General features: G+C 38.9%; 1 protein-coding gene across 2 annotated transcripts; it reads left to right on the top strand.

Moving 5' to 3' along the window:
• Window positions 1-953: 953 nt before the first annotated feature.
• On the top strand, window positions 954-19,514 carry LOC148864175 (Intron maturase, type II family protein). 2 transcript variants are annotated; one of them, XM_088981713.1, is made up of 6 exons: window positions 954-1,115; window positions 1,236-1,493; window positions 1,809-4,860; window positions 6,664-6,761; window positions 6,896-6,981; window positions 19,190-19,514. In XM_088981713.1, the coding sequence occupies exons 2-3, from the start codon at window positions 1,379-1,381 to the stop codon at window positions 4,118-4,120; spliced, it is 2,427 nt and encodes an 808-aa protein (XP_088837839.1). In that variant the 5' UTR covers window positions 954-1,115; window positions 1,236-1,378; the 3' UTR covers window positions 4,121-4,860; window positions 6,664-6,761; window positions 6,896-6,981; window positions 19,190-19,514. The 2 variants fall into 2 exon arrangements, with proteins under 2 accessions (XP_088837839.1, XP_088837838.1); XM_088981712.1 differs by having other exon boundaries at window positions 963-1,493.
• The last annotated feature ends 280 nt before the right edge of the window (window positions 19,515-19,794 follow it).

Below are 19,794 nucleotides of genomic sequence, written 5' to 3'. Positions count from 1 at the left end.
GGGAGAGAGACCAGAGGCAAAGGGGGATGTTTGAAAATGTGTGTGTGCGGGGGGGGGGAGAGAGAGAGAGAGCAGTCGCGAGAGTGTGTACTAGAGGCACAACCACTGTTGGTGGACAGGGAGTTTTGAGAATGGATAAAGAAGGAGATAGAGAGAGAGACCGGGGGTAGAGGGGGTTGCGACTATCAAATATGGAAAGAGAGAGACCAAACGTGGGGGTGTGTAGCGGCAGCGCAACTACTGCTGGTAGACGGTGGAATAGGGGAGAGCAAAGGGAGAGAGAGAAAGACCTAAGAGAGACCAAAGGCGAAGGGGGAGGTTTGAGAACAGAGAAAGAAGAAGGAGAGAGAGAGGAACCAGAGGTAAAGGGGGTTGTGACCATCGGATATGGAGAGAGAGAGAGAGAGAGAGAGAGAGAGACCAGGCACGTGAGTGTGTACCAGTGACGATTGCGCTCTTGGTGGATGGTGGAACGAGGGAGGGCGGAAGTTGAGGGAGAGAGAGAGGTCAGAGGAAGGGGGTGTTGGTGTTATGCAACTGCATTGAGAGGAAAGGGATGGGATAATATTGGGTTTTAGAAAAAAAATTATATGTCACATGATGTCAACGTATACAGATTTTGATGGTATATTAGCATGTAGGGATAAGGGTAGTCAATTGTAAGAAATAGTAGAAATACTCACAATACTAAAACAGTAAATGCATAATTAATTAATTTCCTAAACCTTAAGGTTACTTAATTAGTTTAAAAAATTTGCCCTTTCTTAAATAGGTATGTTTGTCGGTTTGTGTCTAATACTTAACCCTATTCTGTGAAGCAACATACCTTACTGGTATCGCATCCCTAATGGTCCGTTTGGTTGTTGAGAAAATATTTATAAAAAAAAGAATCTTTAAAAAATATTCGATTTTTCAGATGTTTGTTTTGAAGGAAAAAATGGGATGAGAAGAGAAAGAGACGCGGGTCGCACCAAAACGGTGAGACCCAACTGAGAAAGGAAAAAAAGCCATTCGTGAGAAAATAATGTCGAGAGCGCCAACCCAGAGTGTCATCCTCTCCTCACACGCCGTCCATCGGTCATCTCGCCGGTGCCATCTTCGACGATTATTCGAAGGCAAGCTCAGATTTTGCCTCTGGCGATTTGCGTTCATTTTTTAACCATTATTGTCTTCTTTCATTGAATGACCCCCCCTTCAAATCTCACCGTTGTCTACCTCCATCCCTGGTCATCCAGACCAATTTTCATTGCCAGAAAACGGTTGATCGTTGTTCTTCCATATCGACAGCCTTTGCAGTTATGCTCAACTTGCATTTCAAATCCCACTTCAAATAAGTTGATAAGAGTGAGGCTGATTAGATTTGCGATTGTGAAGGAGAATGAAGTGTCGGTGTTTCTCAAATCTTTGCAGGAGAAACTTGCTGAAGTGCACCATACAGAAGTTGCAAACAGTGAACTTTCCTCTAATTGATTTGTCATCGATGGTTGATACGGGTAACCCTTTTCTTTCCTATTGAAATGTGATGTTTATCAATCTGTGGCCATATGGTCTTTATCAGTTTGTGTTCATTGCTGGATATTATCCATCCAGTGGGTACACATGCTGATATGTATGGAGAATAACTCTGGATCATATGCTGGTAATGTAGGTGGCGATCACATGCAGTCATGCAAAGGATGGATGACTGATATTTGGTTAATTTTTTTCCCTAGAATGTTACAAGATGGTCTAACCTGCATTTGGAAATTAGATTTTCTTGTCTGCTATTCTACAACTTTAAACTAAGACTCATATGCAATGGATTGCAGGAAAGCCCCTCAAACTAATGCAAGACTCTGCAGCATATTCTACTCTTGAAACAGTGAACTACAACAATGATCAGGGCATCAACAAAGTGTCACTGGCAAAGAGCTTAGCTTGTCTGGTTGATGAATCCCCTCTTACTGAGAAAATATGCAAGACCCGGATGGAGCTAAAGAGGCTAATTGAAATCCGGATCAAGAAGAGAGTGAAGGAGCAATATGTAGATGGGAAGTTTCATGACCTTATGGCAAAAGTGGTTGCCAATCCAATGACTCTTCGGGATGCTTACCTCTCTATTAAGCTTAACTCAAACATTTCTTTGGCATATGAGGATGATGACATCTTTTCTGAATCCATAGCAGAGGATCTCTTGAATGGGAATTTTGATGTTAATGCCAATACATTCTCTATCTCCACAAAGGGCAAGAAAAATGAAACCCTGGTCCTTCCTAATATAAAGTTGAGGGTTGTTCAAGAAGCCATCAGGATAGTTCTTGAGATTGTTTTTAGGCCTCAATTTTCTAAAATCTCACATGGTTGCCGCAGTGGAAGAGGACATCATTCAGCTGGAAGATACATATGCAAAGAGATACATAATGTAGATTGGTGGTTCACATTGCATGTGAATAAAAAGCTTGATCAAAGTATTTTGGATAAACTCTTCTCGACAATGGAAGAGAAGATTGAAGATTCCAACTTGTTTTGTGTCATTCGTGAGATGTTTGATGCCCAAGTGCTGAACTTGGAATTTGGGGGCTACCCTAAAGGCCATGGCCTTCCACAGGAGGGCATTTTATCTCCTATTTTGATAAACATATTTCTGGACCTTTTTGACCATGAATTCTACAAAATCTGTATGAGATATGAAGCTCTTGGTTTTGATGTCAGTGTGGATCGAGGTGGATCCCATTCAAAGCTGCGCAGTTGGTTTAGGAGGCATATGAAAGATGGTGACCATAGACATCCAAATGTAGAGAACACTGGTTTAAGATTGCATGCCTGTCGTTATATGGATGAGATATTTCTTGCCGTTTCTGGCACTAAGGATGTTGCTCTCAGGTTCAAGGCTGACGTCATGAACTACTTGCAGAACTCTCTGCATTTAGATTTGCAGGATCAGACAGAAGTGCTACCTGTTGATGGCCCTCAAGGAATTCAGTTTCTTGGTACTCTGATTAGAACAGGTGTGAGAGAGAGTCCTGCTATTAGAACTGTACACAAGTTGAAGGAGAAGGTTCAATTATTTGCTTCACAAAAGCAGAAAGCATGGGATTTGGGGACGGTTAGAATAGGAAAGAAGTGGTTGGCTCATGGTTTGAAGAAGGTTAAAGAGTCAGAAATCAAACATTTAGCTGATTGTAACTCTGGGTTAAGCAAGATCTCCCATTTCCGTAAAGCAGGGATGGAGACTGATCACTGGTTCAAGGTGTTATTGAAGGTATGGGTGCAAGACATAAATGCAAAAGCTGAAAACCATGAAGAAATAGTGTTGTCAAAGTATATCTCAGAACTGGCACTACCTCAAGAACTAAGAGATTCCTTTCATATTTTCCAAGAGCGTGCCAAAGAATACGTTTCCTGTGAGACAGCCTTAACACTTGCATTGTTGCCCAATTCAAGCACCACAACTCAATCTATTACCATCACCGAGATTGTGGCTCCTATTAATGTTATTAAGAAGCGACTTTTGCGTTATGGTTTGATCAACAGTGAAGGACACCCTCGTCCTGTTTCATCACTAATATTGCAAGATAACACCCAAATAGTTGATTGGTTTTCAGGTCTTTCCAACCGATGGCTTAGATGGTACAGTGAATGCATCAACTTTAATGAGGTTAAGCTCATTATTGTCAATCAAATAAGGAAGTCATGCATCCGAACACTGGCAGCAAAGCATCGAATGCATGAAACTGAAATTGAGAAACGATTTGAGATGGAGCTAACTGGGATCCCTTCAACCCAAGAAATGGACCTAGAGGTAGTTGATGAGATGTCAGACTCTCAGTTTTCTTATGATAATCAGGCACTAATTTATGGCATCTCTTATAGTGGCCTGTGTTTACTATCTCTAGCAAGAATTGTAAGCACATCAAGGCCTTGCAATTGTTTTGTCATGGGATGTTCTGCTGCAGCACCGGGTGTATACACCCTTCATGTGATGGAAAGGCAAAGATTTCCAGGTTGGAAGACAGGATTCCCTGCGGCAATTCATCCCAGCTTGAATAGGAGGCGAATAGGATTATGTAAGCAACATGTGAGAGACTTGTATCTGGGTCATATATCACTTCAGTCGATCAATTTTGGTGCTTGGAGATGATTTTTGAAGCCATGATGCGTACAACAGGATACTTGAAGACATCTAAGAATCTCTTGCTGGTGTCATATTGGATGGCCATAAAACTTGATGCATCACAGGACTAAAGTCTTTGTGAAGATCAAATTTGAAGTTTGTCTTTATGAAATTGAAAGCACCTAACACTAATTGGCAAGTGAAGTGTAAGCTTGGTGCAGTCTGGGCTACAGTTACTGTAGGACACTCTAGGCTTACAGTTCATTGGGCTCCAGAGCTTAGTTCCCACTATGGAGATGTTATGGGCAGAGGATAGGTTGTCAAACTGATTGCATCAATGTGGTTCTGCTATATGAATTTGGACTATGCTCTTGCTTGGATGTTGAAGAGTTGTACTTTTGGACGCTTGGATAATATGTAGAAATTACTTGGCCAGTGTTTGCCAAGTCTTTCGGCATGGGCTTTTGGGCTTGCAAGCTTGGCAGACAAAAAATTGGTCTTATTCTGTTTGGTAACGGGAAAACGAATAGATGTGAAGATGCTCCCTGAAAAAGACCAAAACCCATGAATTTTAGGAAGCTTTAATTTGAAGCTTCCCGTCTTTTGGGGGTCTCTAAACTTCTGAAAAATTGGGCCTCAGCTAACCAATACATGTGCATATCCCACACGTGACCTGAGCGTTTGATGGGGGTTTGATAGCCCTTATTTCCATTTGAATCCAGGCAGAGGAACACCAAGGAACAGAGAGAACCCCATTCCGCACTCAGGTATTCCATCTGTTCTTTTTCCTCCTCTTTCTTATTCTTTTGGAATGTTGGCTGATTCGTTTTTTCTGCAATTTAGGATATTTTCTTCCTACTTAAAATTGTCAGTTTAGGGTTTGAAAAATTTGGTTTTGCACCTGTATAACTGGTTATGTTGATTTGCTTGTGTGTTAATCAGGTGACTGGATCTTGCAAACCGAACTGATCCGGTTGCAGCAAAGCTGTTATTCTCATCATAATAGCCCAATATTATGTCATTGTATTTTCACATTATTGTTCCATTTATGTGTGAATTATGGTTAAGTTGAGTCCACTGGAAAGAAAGAGTTTTTACATTGTTCTGATTTAGGATTGATCTTTGCAGTAATGTAAGATTTTGTGAGAGAATTACTTCTTTTGTAATGCCTTTTATCATGAACACCAAGACGCTGATGATTAAACATCTATTCTATTGGGTTGGTTGGATTGAGCCTAACGTATATGCAATCACCAGTGATGCTTAGGTCTTCTGTCCTGATTAATAGCTGTTTTGTTATAGCTCATGAGCTTGTAATTGTAGCAGGTGGAGTATGGCAGAAAGTCATCTCAATATGAATGAGGGTTTGGAAAAAAAAAACGTTACATGATGTTTGAGAGATTGAAATTTTCCAATTTGGACTTAGCTATGGTCCTTTTATGTGCTTCTTATTTATGCCCTTTCTCTGCTGCAGTGAATAGAATCTCTAGAAAAGGTTGCCCTGTTTATCCAAGCACAGTTGTCTTGTTTTCTGTTATAACAGAAGCAAGAGCCTTGTCTTTAGTCTCTAAAACATCTTGGAAGGTTATTTTTTCTATGGTGCATAAATGCATCCTACAAACTTGTTTATTTGGCGTTATTTTGGCATCATTAGATATGTAATCGAATTATCTAAGAAGACCACGATCATATAGAACTGACATGCTTTGATCAGAGAATTATGACCATTTTATTACTAGGGTATCAATTCCTAATGTGATTTGTATCTTTCTAGTTTTTTAGGCTCATCTAAGAGTTGTTTGTTATTTGTTTAGATTTAATAGTATTAGTAATAGATTGTCTTTTTGAAAGATCTATGCGCTTACCTTTTCTTAATTAAAGTGATTAGAAGTTTATTTTGAAATTGAAATTTTAAAATAGAATCAATGGATGAACAGTTTGTTTTGACATCACTTACATAGAAGAGTTAATATCATTCCTTCTGTCTCATTTCTCTCTTCATATCTAAATGTACAATACTATCTCTTTTCCTCTAATTTCTATATTTCAAATCTTGCTCCTTTTTCTTCTCTTTTTTGCGCTTCAAATTCTAAATTCTTCTTTACTCACCACAAACACCTCAAATACAGAACAATGTTTTATATGTAATTTTTCTGTCTTAACTATGACATTATTTCAAAGTTTGAGGACTACCTTTTTTGCCCCACGGGGTATTTAATCTGGCATACCATATCAATAAATAGGTATGATTTCAATTGTTCTAAATTCCACCCATCAGTACACATCACACAAAGCATTTTTCTAGCAAAAAAAACAGGACATTTAGGCTATGCTTGGTTTGAAGGAAAGGAAGGGGAAATTTGGAATATTCCAAAGGATTCCAAATCTTCCCTCGTTTGGTTTGATCACAAATGAGGAAAAGAAAGGAAAATGTGAGGATGTAAAATCACCAAATGAGGAAATGGGATCCTTCCATTTTAGTCAGAAACCACTTCCCTCGAAAAGGAAAGTAAAAATGAGGGAAAAAAAATCAAAAGTCTCCTTTGATTGAGAGTTTCTTGCTGCTGTAGAAACAACGGCGAATTGCGTACACAGAGAGGCGACAAGTTCAACTCAGACACAGTAAATTTATTCATCAAGCTCCAACAACTAGAGGCGACAAGGAGAGGTAAGTTCGAATCTGAAACTTGCAGTCGATCTTTATTCTTCTTCTTTTAGTTTTATAATTTGAATGTTTCATCTAGTCGAATCTGAATCTCTCTTATTCTTCTTCTTATCTAATGATGAATGTATGTGTATTAGGTTTTCCATTTTGCAGATATGTACTGAGGATCATTAGCATAGGTGGAGGGGTGTGCCATTTTTGTTGCAATTTCAGTGGTTACTTGGTATGAACTATCAGCTTTTTCATGTGTTCGCTTCTTCCATCATCCTTTGTTGTGTTGCTCTCAAAGTAGTTGAACTGTTCTATTTTCTTTGGCTCATTCTGTATCTGAGATCAAAAAGTTGAATAGTAATTGCATCCATTCTAACCATACAACTTTTCTTCTGACTAGTCCAATTAACACAGAGGACATAGAAGGATTAATGATAAAATCTATCTATAATAAGGATTAATAAAACCATTGAGCAAATATTTTGAATTCTCTTTTGATTGATCCTGTTTGTTGGTTAGCAAGAGGATAGGAATAATTCATCCTCTGTCTTGAGTAGAAAGGTTGATCTATATCCTGCTTGGCTTTCATTTGTTTATTAAAGAAGCTTGGTCTTGTTATTCCTATTAAAACAACTTTGATTTTATTTGTTGAATTATTCTTTCTCTGATTTGTTCAATTACTAACTTACTATTGTGAGTTGCTTTGTTTTTCAATTAATATATTACACACACACACACACACACCCACACACACCCCATTGCATTGTGAATCTCAACATGTTTCATCCTTGATGCAAAATAATTTGAGGCATTGTTATCCATGTGAATGTGGTTTAAAAAGTCATAAATGGTTGGGCTGTCACTGATTCCTTAGCCATCTGGTTTGAGCATTATTGAAAGAGATTCACAAACATTCCACCCCCATCTAAAAATTTCAACAAAATCAGATGGTTATAATCTCATGTGGACCCACAGAAGAAAATCCTTTTTTTGTAAATGTGGTAAAGGGTATGACCAATTAGGGGAGGGGGTTTGCTCTATGAATAAAGAGAGGTTCCCTATTTGGGCTTCTAAATTAAATAAGCTTCCGTTTTGAACATTGAAAGTTGAAAGCCACTCTTCTAGATATCATTGTTAGACAGTTGGACAGTCAAACTGTCCAGCAAAAGTTATATATGCATAGATGTCATCCTAATCGGACCAAGAGATTAATTTAAAAAGGAAAAGTTTTCTTCTTTTTTATAGTCTAATATATAATGGTTGCTTTCTTATAGTCTAATATTTAATGGATTCTAGCATTATATATTAATCATGTATACCTGTATGGATCATGCAATCTTGCTTCTTCATCCTTCCTCTTGTTTCTCTTGTACTAGCAATTGGACCTGATGACAAGTGGCACTCGTATATACCAAGGTTTAAAATGTCGATGTCGATGGAAATGTCACTTACCAAAATATAGGACATATGTCAGAAATGTCGGAAATGTCGAGGGGAAATATTGTAAAAATTAGAGACATTGTGGAAATATTATGAAATATGTGGAAATATGCAAAGATATTTTGTAAAATGATAAAAGAAGCATTAATACATATTTCTAGACTATTATTTTATTCCCAACCATTATATAAAGCTAAGAAACTAAGATCAATAACAAATTAGTAAATGACGATTTACTGATTTATTATGCATTTTGATGTTTTTACAAGGTTATCTGATATTTTCTTTTCTTATTTTTAGTTCTGATTTATTATAAATTCTAATATATTTATTTCACACTAGTATGCTGTTGTTACCATTTGGCTGGAGGAGATGTATGTTGTTACCATTTGGCTGGAAATTAAAGCGGAGAAAATGAAAACTTTGGCGGATTTCAAGGCAATGGTTCCGATAGGTGTGGACCTTGTGCAAAAGGTGCTTCTAGGGAAGCCTATTGAAGAGGAAGTGAGTTAGTGAGGGAAAACATAGAGAAAGAGTGTGTCACGGAGGGTGGATCGCTGGCCCAAATGGGAGAATTGCTAGGTTTTATCTTGGTTGTCGAAGTTTCTAATGAGGGGGGTTGGACAGTGATAGAACGAAGGAAAGGGGGAAGGCGTTATCTCAGCCGTAGAAATCAAAGGGAATCTAACAGCCAGGGTGGGTTTTTGTTTGAGGAGGGACAAAGGTCAGCACAGTTTCAAAATTCAAATTCCACGCTTCCCGATGTGGTCGACGTGGTCCTTATCGACAAGCTAGTTGAGGCGGTTGCGGACTGCCTTAAATCCAAAGTAGCCGAATCGTTACTGGGCCCCAAAGGCTCTAACAGTCACCAAAAAAAAGAGGATGGACCATTTCTATCGGGACCCCAACCCATTGTGAATCAAAAGCCCAGAAAAGAAAGTAGGGGCTGGGATCAGGCCTCAATATGGGGAGGGCAAGGCTTGAGTTTCACTGACCTCTGGAGCAAAGATGGAAGCAAGAGAGTGAGAAGGAAAAGGGGCTCCACTCCGAGAAAGAGACACCTTGCTTAGGTCTTCCAAAAGAAGTGAACAAAGAAGGCAAGCAAACTCCTAATACCAGTCAGATAGAAGGGGTTTCGAAGGAAGAAGAGGCGACAAACTCCTAGTACCAGGAAGAAGGTGAGCAAACTCCTAATATCTGCCCTTTTGTTGCAGATATTTGGTTATGTTTTTTTTCTTTGTCTGGGTGCAGGTAGACTTTACCATCGGAGGTTAATATGTTATTTGAACCCTTCCTATTTACTTGGCCAAAGAAAAGAGGGAGGATAATGTGGAGATTTGTTAGAGCAGCCTTGATTTGGACCATTTGAGAGGAGAGGAATGCACGAATATTCTTAGAAAAGGGGAGAAGCAAGGAAGAAATCAGGATTTGTGTGATGGTTAGGGTGATCCATTGGATCAAAACTCTGGAGTTGTTTTCCTAATTTTCCTTTGATGATATTTGGAGGAATTGGGAAGTAGTTGTTAAAAGTTCTAAGAGAAAGGGCAGATTGGAGGTTGTTTGGGCTCCTCAATTGAAGGTTTTGTTAAACTAAACTTTGATGGGAGCAACTGAGGTAATCCAAGCCCTTCTAGAATAGAAGGGGTTTTAAGAGATGGAGAAGGTAAATTTATAGCACTTATTTTCTAGCCCTGTGGGTATGGGTGACCCCCTCAAAGTGGAACTGCTAGCTGCAATCCAAGGGGTGCAGATAGCTAGTGAGCTAAACTTAACAAACATGGTGATTGAAGGAGATTCAAAAGTGGTGATAGAATGGCTAAAAAACCCAGAGTCTATAATTTGGTGCTACTGGACTGAGATGAACAAATTTACATGGTCAACCAGGAATATGAACTTGAGAATACAATGGGTGAGGAGATCAGCAAATGGGATGGCAAATGCTTTGGCTAAGCAAGGGGTGGAGAGGTCTATTTTGTTTGAGGCACATTTGTGGTGTGATTTCTTTTATGTATGAGAGGTAGCAGTTCGTGCCTCTCTTAGGGATGCTTGTAAAGATATGATATAAAGCTTTTTAATAAAATTAAATCATTTATTATAAAAAAAAAAAAAGATATCAGCAACCAGGGAAGAAGTTCCAAGGATAGTTATAATGGAGAAGAGGAGGCTTGTTCAAGGATGTCTCTACAGATGATTTGATTAGAGGCTGGAATATTTTAGCAAGATCTTCTACTTCATCACCTACCATACAAGCAGTTTGGTCCCCTCCTTTGCAGTGTCATGTCAAACTGAACTTTGATGGCAGCTCTATTGGGAACCCCGGACTTTCTGGAATAGGGGGTGTGTTTAGAGATGCGGAAGGAAAAATCCTAGCTCTGTATTCTGGTCCAATAGGTGTGGGGGACTCGCTTAGAGCTGAAGTTTTGTCTCTCCTCCAGGGGCTCAGATGGGCCAAGCAATTGGGTTTCCAACAGTTGGAAGTGGAGGGGGATTCAAAATTAGTAGTAGGATGGCTGCAATCAAACAGTTTGGGAACGTGGTCCCTTAGACAACAGGTAAGGGAATTATTGAGCCTCACAAGGAAGCTGGATGTAAAAGTGTATTGGTAGGAGGTCAGCAAATGCTTTAGCTGACCTCCTAGCAAAACAGGGGGTGAATCGGGAGTTTTTGTTTTGTGCAGTGTTGTAAGATTTTTGTTATTCAGGGGTCACCTTTTACTTTGGAAGGTGACAGTTGTTTCTTATGGTTTTATCTAATGAAAGTTACTGTTTCCTATAAAAAAAAAAAAAGGAGGCTTGTAGAAGGGTCAGCAGTATTCTATTCCCCCATTTCAGAGAAGCAGGAGGCCTTGGTGTTATCTATAGCTGTTTCAGAAGACAACAACGGTTTAGAAGCCTTTCCCTTTCTAGAAGAAGCCCAGATGTAACCGGTGCCAGAACCGTTGGTGGTAATCCTCCCAGCCAACGAGGTCCAGCAGTATTAGCCTCAACAAGTGAATTTAAGGTACATAACAGAAAATGAAGTTTCTAATTGGATTATGCCTATATTTCTTGGCTTTGGGAATTCTTGGGGGTTTCTTTCAAGGGACTTGAAGAGGAAACAAAAGCCCTCTTGGTGGCTATCAAAAATAGAATTTTGGTAGAAAAGGGAAAGAAAAATAGAAGGCAGTCCAAGGAGTTATTGAGGTTTGCGTGAGGTTTAAATGACAGTGCGGGAAGTGCGAGAAGAAGTGATAACTCTTCAAGATATTAGTAATGGAAAACTTAAAACTAATCTCATGGAATTTCCAAGGCCTAGGTTCAGGCAAAAGAAGAATGGTAATTGGGGGTTTCTTAAGGGATAAGAAGCGTTAATGCAAGAAGAAGGATCAACTCCATAAAAAGGCTGGAAATTGGAGGTCGAATAATGGAGCAAGAGAAAGACTTAGCATATTCTTTTGTTGGTTTTTTACAAAGATCTTTTTAGTGAACCATGCAAGAGAAAACCGAATTTGGATGGTTTGAGGTTTGATTTTATGATAGATCAACAGGCCTCAGATTTAGAGAAGCCCTTTTCAGAAGAAAAGGTATATAATGCTTTAGAAGAAATGGGAGGGGAAAAAGCTCTGGGCCTGAATGGTTTCACAATATTATTCTTGAAGAAATTCTGGGAGCTTCTTAAAGCTGATTTTTAAAGGTTCTGGAGGAATTTCATGATTCTGCGGCCTTAGAAAGAAGCTTGAATGCAACTTTTATATCCTTAATTCCCAAGAAGAAAGGAGCTTCTGACTTGAAGGACTTTAGACTAATCAGTTTGGTTGGAAGTGTTTACAAAATCCTGGCCACTTGGGGTTAAGAAGGGTGATAGATTCCCTGATCTCCAAGTACCAAGGAGCTTTTGTTCACAACAAGCATATTCATGATGTGGTATTCATAGCCAATGAGCTAATTCATTCAAGAAAGAGAAGTGGGAGGAATTGGTTGGCCTGTAAAATAGACCTAGAGAAGGCTTGCAACCATGTTAATTGGTCTTTTTTGGATTATTTATTGGAACGAATGCACTTTGGCCCAAAATGGAGAAGCTGGATGAAAGTGTTTATTTTCCACTCTAAGATTCTCTATCCTTGTTAATGGTGTAGCTAGAAGCAACTTCAAAAGTTTGAGAGGTTTAAGGCAAGGGGATCCCTCATCTCCTATCCTCTTTTTAATAATGATGGAAGGTCTTAGTAAATTGGTGGATAAGGCTGTGCAGCTGGAGCTGTTGGAGGGTTTTGAAGTGAACCCAAATGGTACATCTATTCCTATTTGCAGTATGCAGATGAAATCCTCTTTTTTGTAAGGCATCGGAGAATCAGGTTCTTAATCTAAAGCGTCTCCTTTTCTGGTTTGAGATTGTTTCAGGGATAAAGGTGAACCTAGCAAAAAGTGAAATGATAGCTGTGGGAGAAGTCTCTAACATTCAGAGCTTGGCCAGTCTTTTGGGCTGCAAAGTAGGTCTTCTTCCCACTAACTATTTGGGGCTGCCACTTGGTGCCAAATGCACATCCATAGCCATTTGGAATCTAATCTTAGAGAGGATGGATAAAAAATTAGCCACTTGGAAAGCAAGACATCTCTCCAAAAGTGGAAAGGTAACTCTTACTAAAAGTGTTTTAGCAAGCGTGCCAACCTATTTTATGGCTCTTTTCCCAATCCCCTTGGAGGTAGTGGAGGTTTTAGAAAAAAAGATGAGAGATTGGAAAGACTCTCACAAGTATGATCTTGTGAACTGGGGTCAGATCTGCAAACTCCATTCGCAAGGGGGCTTGGGGATAAGAAATTTAAAGTCTTTCATCCTAGCCTTATTAGGCAGTTGGCACTGGAGGTTTGTTTCCAAGCCTGATAACCTATGGAGGAAGGTAATAGCTGAGACATATGGGTTGGATAATAATGGTTGGGACAGTGGTTCTCCCCTTTTGACTTATGGGTGCAGTCTGTGGAAAGGAATTTGTAGGGCTTCCACCCTTTTCAGACGATGCATCAGGTTTAAAATAGGAGATGATAGAAGGACCAGTTTCTGTTTAGATCCTTGGATTGGGGAGAGTTCTCTCAAGGAGCTGTTTCCCACTCTGTTCAATTTGGCAGTTGATAAAGAGGTGCTGGTCGCTGATTCTTTTGTGCTGACGGGTGATAACATTTGCTGGGCTCCTTTCAGAAGGGACTTTAATGATTGGGAGATTCAACAGGTAGGAAATCTCCTATCTCTTCTCCAAGATTAGGCTTTGAACTTACAATCTCAGGATTCAAGAATGTGGAAATGGAACAGATCAGGGGAGTTCTCAGTAAAATCTTTCTACAGCTTTCTAGTAGGAGAAAATGAAGCCCCTTTTCCTATTCGGGCCATTTGGGGGGCAGTGGCACCCTCAAAAGTTGAATTTTTTGTATGGGTGACAGCTTTAGAGAAGTGCCTCACCAAAGAAATGTTGCTGAAGAGAGGCTTTATTTCCAATGACCTGAGATGCAGTCTTTGTATTGTGGAGAAGGAAACAGTTAATCTTCTAAGTTGAATTTTTTATATGGGTGACAGCTTTAGAGAAGTGCCTCACCAAAGAGATGTTGCTGAAGAGAGGCTTTATTTCTAATGACCTGAGATGCAGTCTTTGTAGTGTGGAGAAGGAAACAGTTAATCTTCTGTTTTTCACTAACAGAGATTTGGAGCTACTTTCTAAAGATCCTAAAGGTAAGTTGGGCAGGCCTGCCTCAGTTAAAGCATGCTTGGAGGCATGGCATATACCAGGGATGACAAAGAAAGGCATGGCATATACCAGGGATGACAAAGAAAGGCATGGCATATACCAGGGATGACAAAGAAAGGCATGGCATATACCGGGGATGGCAAAGAAAGTCTGTTGGTCCTTTGTTCCTTTGGCAATTCTGTGGGCTGTGTGGAATGAAAGGAACAATAGGATTTTATATCACAAAGCCTCCTCCGAAGCTGAGGTCATCAACATGGCTATAGAGTTTGTTAGAAGTTGGTTGTCTATATATACATATTTTAAAGAAGATACATCTGATCGTACTTCTTTGAGGATGGCCTTTTCTTGAGGTCCTTCTGGTTTGTTTCTGGACAGTTTCTCATTGTACAAAGGACCTTCTGATTAATGCAATTATACTTTACCTTTTCCCCAAAAAAACATTTATGTATGTGATCTTTTTCAGATGATCTGATTTACCTGAATATAAAATAGATGACTAGTTATTGGTGATGGATCTGTGTTTAGTGATGTGTAATTGTCTATCACGCAGTCAGGTGTTGTAAAGGAGCTGAGTTATCTGGTGAGCTTGAGGTTGTAACTTCCTAGCCAAACACAGGTTTCAAGTAAGGCTCATTTATCCAAATGAACCTGAGCCTTGATAGAATTGGTGTAAATATCAGCAGAAGTGCATGGCACCAAGTACCAGCACAATGTTCACACCCGAAATCAGTTTGGATGGAAAGTCCCCAAAAAATTAAATAAAAAGAAAATCAAATTGCACAAAGAACTCATCTTCATATTAAACAACAAGACTTTTTTTTTTTTTTTACTACCAGACAGCAAGAATGTGCGAAAATTGTCAGTTCCATCAGAGGAACATGCATCCTAGAGAGAACTGTGTTTGTGACACCAGAAGGTTTTTGGCGCTGCCCTTCTCCTGTTGTGTTCCAGAAGACCCTCAAAGCACAAGATCCTCAAAACAAACCCAAATCCTCCCCTCAACCACCCAAAATCTCTGTTCAGAAGAAACAAATGCCTCTGACTAAAAAAATTGACTACTCTGCCATCAAGATCAAGAACAGTTTCTGATTAACCACGAACTGTAAGCTCTGATACTGCTACTGTTAGTTCACCTATGGTTATTGAGAGAGTGCAAAATCCCAATACCAAAAATTTGCAACAAAGGTAGCAATGGAGTTTGGGGAATCTGCAACCAGTATGTGAAAGTGGTTTCATCTGACAAGCAGGGATTTTCTGTGAAGATGAGTGTTCACAAGAATGTCTTTGTGGAAAATAGCTGCTTCTTTGCTGAGTTGTCTCAACAAGAGTATCCTTTGACCTGTCAAAAATTATGCAAAGGGTATTCTTGGGATTTTGAAATATTTAAATACATACATGATATTACATTACAAATCTTTTTGCTACTTAACTGACTTGGGTGTTGGAAACTGAAAGTACATGGTAGCTCTCTGTTGCAAGTGAAAGTTCAGGGAACTTCAGGCCCTTAAGTGTCACTGCCCCCAAAGTACAGGGTAGTTCCATGTATTTTCCCAAAAATATATATTCATTTAATTTAAATTTGATTACCTTCTTTAGGCAACTTATCTTTGTTGGTGATTCCTATGTTGTCTTATATCCTATCCAAAGAAATTTGATCTTTTAGAATGATTTTTCTTTCTTTTTTTTGAATATCTAGTTATCTTTCTATTGATGTTGATATCAGTCTAGATGAAGGCATAAATGATAATGTTTCTCTCTTTTTTTTTTTTTTTTTGGTTTACACATTTTGCTTTCACTATCTTTACACAATATGGAATGTAATGCTGAAAAATGGATTGGCATACTTACCGAACTGTAACTTTATATAAATAAGAAGAAAATAATGATGATATTATTGCTTGGACTGATGGGTTGGCACAGGAACTTCATAATTTTTGTTCTTGGGTTGCTTTATACTCTTATAGTTTACAATCTTCATGGCCTACTATACCTGGATTTCCCTATGTCAGTTTAATAAGCACTTGATACAACAAAAGATACTGAAGAGTGCTTCTAGAGTATAGTAATATAATGGGCATTTCTAGAAAATGTAAATTGTATGATACAAAACATTGGGAGTTAATAAAAACACGGTAGCAACAATATTAGATTGGATGCTGGTACCCATAACCTTATCTGGGACATCAAGAAATGGAGAGTCATATCCCTATTTCCCTATATCCATGTTTATTTATGATAATTTGGGATATGATGATACACCATGATTTCAGGCGGTGTTCTCAATGGACAGATCAAAAGCTCCAGGTTTGGATGGGTTTACAATGGCTTTTTATCAGGATTGTTGGGATGTGGTAAAAGAAGACATTTTTAGGGTCTTTAAGGAATTTGCCAATAAACATATAGTGAGCCTTGGAGTAATGCCACCTTTCTAGCCCTAGTTTGTAAGAAGTTAGATTCAAGACACCCCAAAGATTTTAGGCCAATTAGTTTGGTGACGAGTATTTACAAAATTCTGGCTAAGGTTTTGTTCTTGAGGCTAAAAGCAGTGTTGCCCCAATTAATAAGTCAAGCCCAAGGGGCATTTGTTTAGGGAAGACAAATAACTGATCAAATTTTAATAGCCAATGAATGCGTGGAGGAAATGAAGAGGTCTGGCCAACAAGGGGTGGTTTGTAAATTGGATTTAGAGAAAGCTTATGATTTAGTGGATTGGAGTTTCTTGTTAGAGATTCTTAGGAAATGTGGCTTTGGTGATAGGTGGTGTAAGTGGGTGAAGGGTTGCATCAACTCCTATCATTTTTTCGGTGTTGGTAAATGGTGTGGTGAAGGATTTCTTTCCTGCTACTAGAGGACTAAGGCAAGGTGACCCCCTTTCCCCCTTTCTGTTTACTCTTGTAGCAGATGTTCTTAGCAGATTACTTTCTAAGGCTGATAGGGAGGAGGTAATAAAAGGTTGGAAGATAGGTAGGATTAATGTCCCGGTTACCCATCTCCAATTTGCAGATGATATCATCATCTTCAATGAAGGGGGCGGCCTACAGAGAGTGAGGAATCTTAAGAGCTTGATAAGTTACTTTGAAAGTGTCTCTAACCTAAAAATAAACTTGGATAAGAGCTGTGTAGTGGGAATAATTTGGATGAAGGGGTCATTGAGTCTGTTGCTGAGTGCTTAAATTGTCAAGCGGCTTCTAGCAGTTTGTGGACTCCAATACTAGAGAGGTTTGAAAAAAGATTAGCTACTTGGAAAAAAAACTATTTCTCTCTTAGAGGTAGAGTAACGTTGTTAAGAGCCACCCTAGCTAACTTGCCAGTTTATTATCTCTCTGTTTCTAAAATCCCCTCTAGGGAGGCAAAGAAATTGGAGAAGCTAATGAGGAATTTCCTATGGGAGCCATGGGAAGAAAAGAAGGATCACTTAATAAGGTGGGATATAGTGTGTAGAAGTAAGGAAGAAGGTGGATTGGGGATAGGAAATTTGGTCTTGAAGAATACAACTTTGTTAGGTAAAGTGGCTGTGGAGATGGCCCTTGGAAAGAGGGAGGCTGTGGCATGAGGTGATAGCTAGTATTCATGGTCACTCAAATAATGGCTGGGATGCTGGTGTTTCTCGATGGGCTACTTTGACAACTCCTTGGAAAGTGATTCATAACATCCTTTCCCAATTTCTTAATTTTGTTAGGTATGATGTTTGCTCAAGGAATTCTGTTCTCTTGGGAAGATGTCTGGGTCCCCCCCCCTTTTGCCTTTGTCTTTAAATTAGGATTTTGGCTTCCGTTGGGGCTTGAGGGATGCTGAACTTGGTGATGTTTCTCAACTTCTTTTGATTCTTGATAATGTTTGGTTGGATCCTTTACAGTCAGACAAGAGGATTTGGTCCCCCCACCCAAAAGGCTCCTTTTCTTGTGTCTCCTTTTTGAAAGCTCTCTGTTCTTCCTCCCCTCAGTCGGTTTTCTCCGGTAAAGGAGCTTTGGGCTAAGCCTGTTCTCCCCAAAATTATCTTGTTTTGTTGGGAAGTGTTTTATGGGAAAATCAATACTATGGACTACCTACAAAAAAAGAAGCCTTTTATGTGTTTGTCCCCTAGCTGGTGTATTTTTTGCAAAGCTAATGGTGATGATTGCTTCCACTTACTAATTTCCTGCTCCTTTGCTATTGCTATTTGGGATTGGATTTTTGCATTATTTGGTTGCAAGTGGAATTTACTCACTGATGCAAGTCTGCTTTTTGATCTGTTGTCTTTGTATGGCCCACAAAAAGAGGGAGGATTATGTGTATCAGAGCAGCCGCACTTTGGACAATTTGGGAAGAAAGAAATGCAAGAATTTTTCAAGAAAAGGAACGAAGCCTCCCAAATATCAAAGAGTGTATCTTAGCAAGGCAATTCATTGGTTGAGAACTTCTATAGTATGGACTCTACCGCCGGAAGGTTGTGTAAAACTGAACTTTGGTGGAAGCAGTCAAGGCAATCCTGGCCCCTTAGCCTTAGGTATAGGAGGGATTTTGAGAGATAAGGATGGCAATATCTTAGCCTTGTACTCAGGTCCAACGGGAATGGGAGACTCAAATAGGGCTGAGTTGTTGGCAGCTTTACAAGGTATTCAGATTGCTAATCAACTTGGTGTTGAGAACCTTCAAATTGAAGGTGACTCCAAGATTTTGTAGGTTGGTTAACAGATCCGAGCTCAGTCATTTGGTGCTACAAGAACCTCTCAAAGAAGGCCAGCTGGTTATTAAGAAATATGAATGTTAGTATATAGTGGGTTGGCAGGTCTGCAAATGCTATGGCAGATTATCTTGCTAAACAAGGGGTTTTGAGGGAACATTTGTACTGGGCTACTTTGTAGTCTTGATCTATAGTGCTATGTGATTTTCACTCTTTAAGAGAGGTCACACCTCGTGCCTCTCAGTAAGATGATTGTAACAGTTTTCATAGTCTTAATAAAATTTCTCTTCAATTATCAAAAAATAAAAAAGATGATACACCATGAGATAACAAAATCAAAGTTTCTATCAGCATAGGATACATCGGTGCATCTTGATTGTTGCCTCTATCTCTATGTAGAGCTATATGTCTATATTCTATAGTTTAATGGCCTAAGACTCAGTTTGGAAGGAGTACAAATACAAATATGTACTGTACAAATAGATATAAAATAATACAGAATACAAGGTTTTGCACTCTACATATTTGTATTTGTATTCTTTCTAAATGGAGCCTAAGATACCCTATTTGCATTCACCTTGTTACATGTGAAAGTCACTAATCAGGCATGCTGCTTGTATTTATCAGGTGTAGCAGCACAAGTTCCATCACAGCCACAGTTCATAATTCCTGCTCATTCTCCTCATTTTACACAAGGAAGTGGTTCAAATCAAATGGCAGTTTTTTTTTTTTTCATACGAGTCTATGAACTTAACCAACTTTTTACCTTATAATTTGACATGATAATTTTGGTAAACTTTTCTTTAATGGTTTGAACTATGTTCTATGGACAATTAGTATGATTCACTATAGGCATGACAATTTTGATATACTTGTATATAAATATTGATATGCATTTTCTCTGTCCTTTTGGAATGGAGATTAGTTGAAGAAATGGCTAAATATGGGCATATCTTTCATGTGTAATTGTTGTGGGACCCATAATGTTCATTTTAGCTTTCTTGATGTGGGTTCCCCATGCAAATTGTAATTGGTTTAAACTGTAATTGGTTTAAACTCTTCTACATACAAATTGTAATTGGTTTAAATCCTTCTGCATACTAACAGCCTTAAAATTCATCCAGAATGAGGGAAAATCAGGCTGTGTTTGTCATTGAGTATTATTGGAGACAGAATGTAGTGAACTCTTGCACAGGTTTTCTGAATCAGGATCTCTCTTCCTTTCCTAATAT

The sequence above is a fragment of the Nelumbo lutea genome, chromosome 3 (genome assembly GCF_056320005.1).
Source record: "Nelumbo lutea isolate HS-2025 chromosome 3, American lotus-T2T, whole genome shotgun sequence".
Lineage (NCBI taxonomy): Eukaryota > Viridiplantae > Streptophyta > Magnoliopsida > Proteales > Nelumbonaceae > Nelumbo > Nelumbo lutea.
This window is presented reverse-complemented; position numbering and strand designations above follow the sequence as displayed.